A 3,592-nucleotide genomic window follows, 5' to 3' on the forward strand; every position below is an offset into this window, starting at 1 on the left:
TTGCACGTAAGAGCAGCACACGATATACAAGGTATGTTACGATTCAATTTCAATGTTTCCGATTGCATGGTTATAATGAATTTTCATAGATTTTGATTTAATTATTTTGTGTGACATTGCGTTGGAAGTGAGCTGTGTGGTTTACCATACCGTTCATTTCGTGGGTATAGCTTATTTGTTTCTTTTTTCATTGTTTTTCATTGCGTTTTTGTAACTGTTCTTCTAATTTTTCAGTGGAATTGGTGGTGAAATTCAGCTGTGTCGATTGAATGGCGTTTGAATGGAAATATTTCGTTAGTATTTTTTGTTTTTGTTTTGAAAACAAGAAAATGGACAACACGTTTCTTTCACAGCTGCAAATGTGCAACAAACAGCTATGAATCCACCGGCTACAACGTTAACAGCTTTCTTCACGTTATGTCAAAATGACGTGTTTGCAAAAACACTGCTGTATTCAGAAGTGCCTACGTATTACACATGAAATGCCAGGAGAAAATCATTTGAACGACGTAAACTAGGAGAACGAGTCGACGGACAACCTGGCCTATTCAAACAAACTATGATAGGCAGACTGTACACCATGCATCCCAATCAAGATGAATGCTTCATTCTTCGCATGCTGGTGGTAAATGTGCCCAGTTCAACATCTTTCCAGCCATTGAGACTTGTCAACGGCGTTACACATGCCACTTTCCGTAGTGCATGTCAAGCTCGGAATTTATTGGAGAACGACCGACACTTGAATTTATGCATTAATGGCACGTCCAACACGTCACATCCAAATCAAATTATTGCATTGTTTGCAATCATATTGACCACCGGCTCTCCTTCATCTTCAACAGAGTTATGGAAGAAACACAAATCGCACATGGCTGATGATATTGTCCGTCGAATATGCAAGGAAAATTCAAATATGAACATGAATTTCACAGCAGAAATCTACAACGAAGCATTGATAATGATTGAAGATTTGTGCTTAGAAATCGCGAACATAGTTCTCATTAAATTAGGAATGCCATCACCGAATCGTTCTGCTGCTGCTTCGTTCAATGTAGAATTGCGTCGTGAATAAAATTACAACAGGATTGATCTGTTATCGTATGTGCAATAAAATATTCTTAAGCTAACGCTTAAGCGAAAAGGCATTTACGATCAAATAAATCAAACTGTCAATAACGAGTTTGGAGAAATCTTCTTAAATGCGTAAGGAGGAACTGTAAAACCTTTCTAATTAGATTTATTTTGGCAGCATTTCGATCCCAAAATGGCATAACCTTAGCTCTGGCATCGTCCGGAATAGCTGCGACATTGCTAACAGGTGGAAAAACTGCTACTTCGGCTTTGAAATTGCCATTGAACATGCAATTCATTGAAACTCCCACGTAATTTTTGCAAAGCATCCGGCATGGGAAAAGTATTGCAGAAATGTCAACCTATTGTTTGGGATGAATGCACAATGGCCCTCAAAAAATCGCTCGAGGCCCCTGATCAATCATTGCAAGATTTGCATGGAAACATCAGACCATTTGGGAATACATTAATATTGCTTGCAGGAGATTTCATGCAAATATTACAAGTAATTCCTCGATCGACACCAGCGTACGAAATAAATACTTGCCTGAAATACTCTACTTTGTGGCGCTACGTAAAAATGTTAAAATTAACTACAAATATTTGTGTCCAGCTGCAAAACGACTCACCAGCTGAGATATTCTCACATCAATTTCTGGAAATTGGGAACGGAAAGGGATACCGCCACCGCACGAACTGCAACTAAAAATCGGCGTACCAATTATCATGTTACGAAATATCAACCAGCGAAAGCTTAACAACAGCATGCAGCTTGCAGTAAAAAATTATTCAGCAACGTCGTAGCAGCAACAATCTTTACAGGACCTTTCAAAGGTGAAGATGTCCTCATTCCTCACATTCCTATGATTCCAACGTATGTGCCATTTCAATTTAAGAAATCGTAAATCCCAATTCAATTGGCGTTTGCAATCACCATCAACAAAGCTCAGGGCTAATCTTTAGAATAGTGTGGTTTAGATCTAGACACGGATTGCTTCTCACATGGACAATTATATGTTGCGTGTTCTAGAGTCGTCAATCAGACAATTTCTATATCTTCACAGACAGTGGAACAAGAAAAATATTGTATACCCTCAAATATTGTGAAAATAAACATGTTAGAAACGTGCATTTTCTCTTTACTTTCTTTTCCATTTAAGTAAAGCTTAAATGATGGCTCAATGTGGCTCAGTGTCACACTGAGTCACATTGCTGTGGCTCAGTGTGACACTGAGCCACAGCAACGCGTGGCGGGTACTGCTAGTTAGAAATAATTCTTTTAGTGTAAGAATAGTTAACAAATGGAATGCACTAGGAATTGATGTGATGGAGGCTGACCCCATGCATAGTTTCAAATGTAGATATGATAGAGCCCAATACGCTCAGGTTTCTGTACACGGTTTGATTGACAGTTGAGAGGCGGGACCAAAGAGCTGAAGCTTAACCCCCCCGCCCCCCGCTAGGTGAGTACAATTAGGTGCGTACACAATTACACACCCGCGTGCGCGCGCAAAATTACTTCAAGTAAATGACCCTAAATACCTGGAAGGAGACGTATTAAAATTTGTAATCCCCAAATGACACATATTTCTGGTATTTTGTTCAACCAATTATTAAAAACAATTATTAAAGCTAATTATTCAACCAATTATTAAAGCCAATTATTCAACCACTTATTAAAAGTAATTATTCAACCAATTATTAAAACCAATTATTTAACTAATAATTTAAACCAATTATTCAACCAATTATTAAAACCAATTATTCCACCAATTATTGAAACCAATTATTAAAACCAATTATTAAAACCACTTATTCAACCAATTATTCAACCAATTATTAAAATCATTTAATCAACCAATTATTATAGACGCTTAAAATTTCAACGCTACTGGAGTGCCTGGCTGTATCCTGTGTCACAAGTTGTCCAGCGGATTATTGAAACTGTTATTGAAGTTGTTTGATTACCATTGGTGTGAGTGTGTCCAGTGTGACACATGTGTGTCGCCAGTGTGACACATGTGACTGTGTCGCCAGTGTGACACATGTGAGTGTGTCGCCAGTGTGACACATGTGACTGTGTCGCCAGTGTGACACATGTGAGTGTGTCGCCAGTGTGACACATGTGAGTGTGTCGCCAGTGTGACACATGTGAGTGTGTCGCCAGTGTGACACGTGTGAGTGTGTCGCCAGTGTGACACATGTGAGTGTGTCGCTAGTGTGACACATGTGAGTGTGTCGTCAGTGTGACACATGTGTGAGTGTCGCCAGAGTAACACGTGTGAGTGTGTCGCCAGTGTGACACATGTAAGTGTGTCGCCAGTGTGACACATGTGAGTGTGTGGCAGTGTGACACATGTGAGTGTGTTGCCACTGTGACACATGTGAGTGTGTGGCCAGTGTGACACATGTGAGTGTGTGGCCACTGTGACACATGTGAGTGTGTGGCCAGTGTGACACATGTGAGTGTGTGGCCAGTGTGACACATGTGAGTGTGTGGCCACTGTGACACATGTGAGTG

At 39.9% G+C, this 3,592-nt stretch overlaps 1 protein-coding gene across 1 annotated transcript; it reads left to right on the forward strand.

The window, feature by feature from the left end:
* Positions 1–580: 580 nt before the first annotated feature.
* LOC138370851 (uncharacterized) lies at positions 581–1,072 on the forward strand. The gene has a single exon (XM_069335462.1). It carries the CDS (start codon positions 581–583, stop codon positions 1,070–1,072), a length of 492 nt encoding a protein of 163 aa, XP_069191563.1.
* The last annotated feature ends 2,520 nt before the right edge of the window (positions 1,073–3,592 follow it).

This window comes from Procambarus clarkii, chromosome 4, assembly GCF_040958095.1.
Source record: "Procambarus clarkii isolate CNS0578487 chromosome 4, FALCON_Pclarkii_2.0, whole genome shotgun sequence".
Taxonomy (NCBI): domain Eukaryota; kingdom Metazoa; phylum Arthropoda; class Malacostraca; order Decapoda; family Cambaridae; genus Procambarus; species Procambarus clarkii.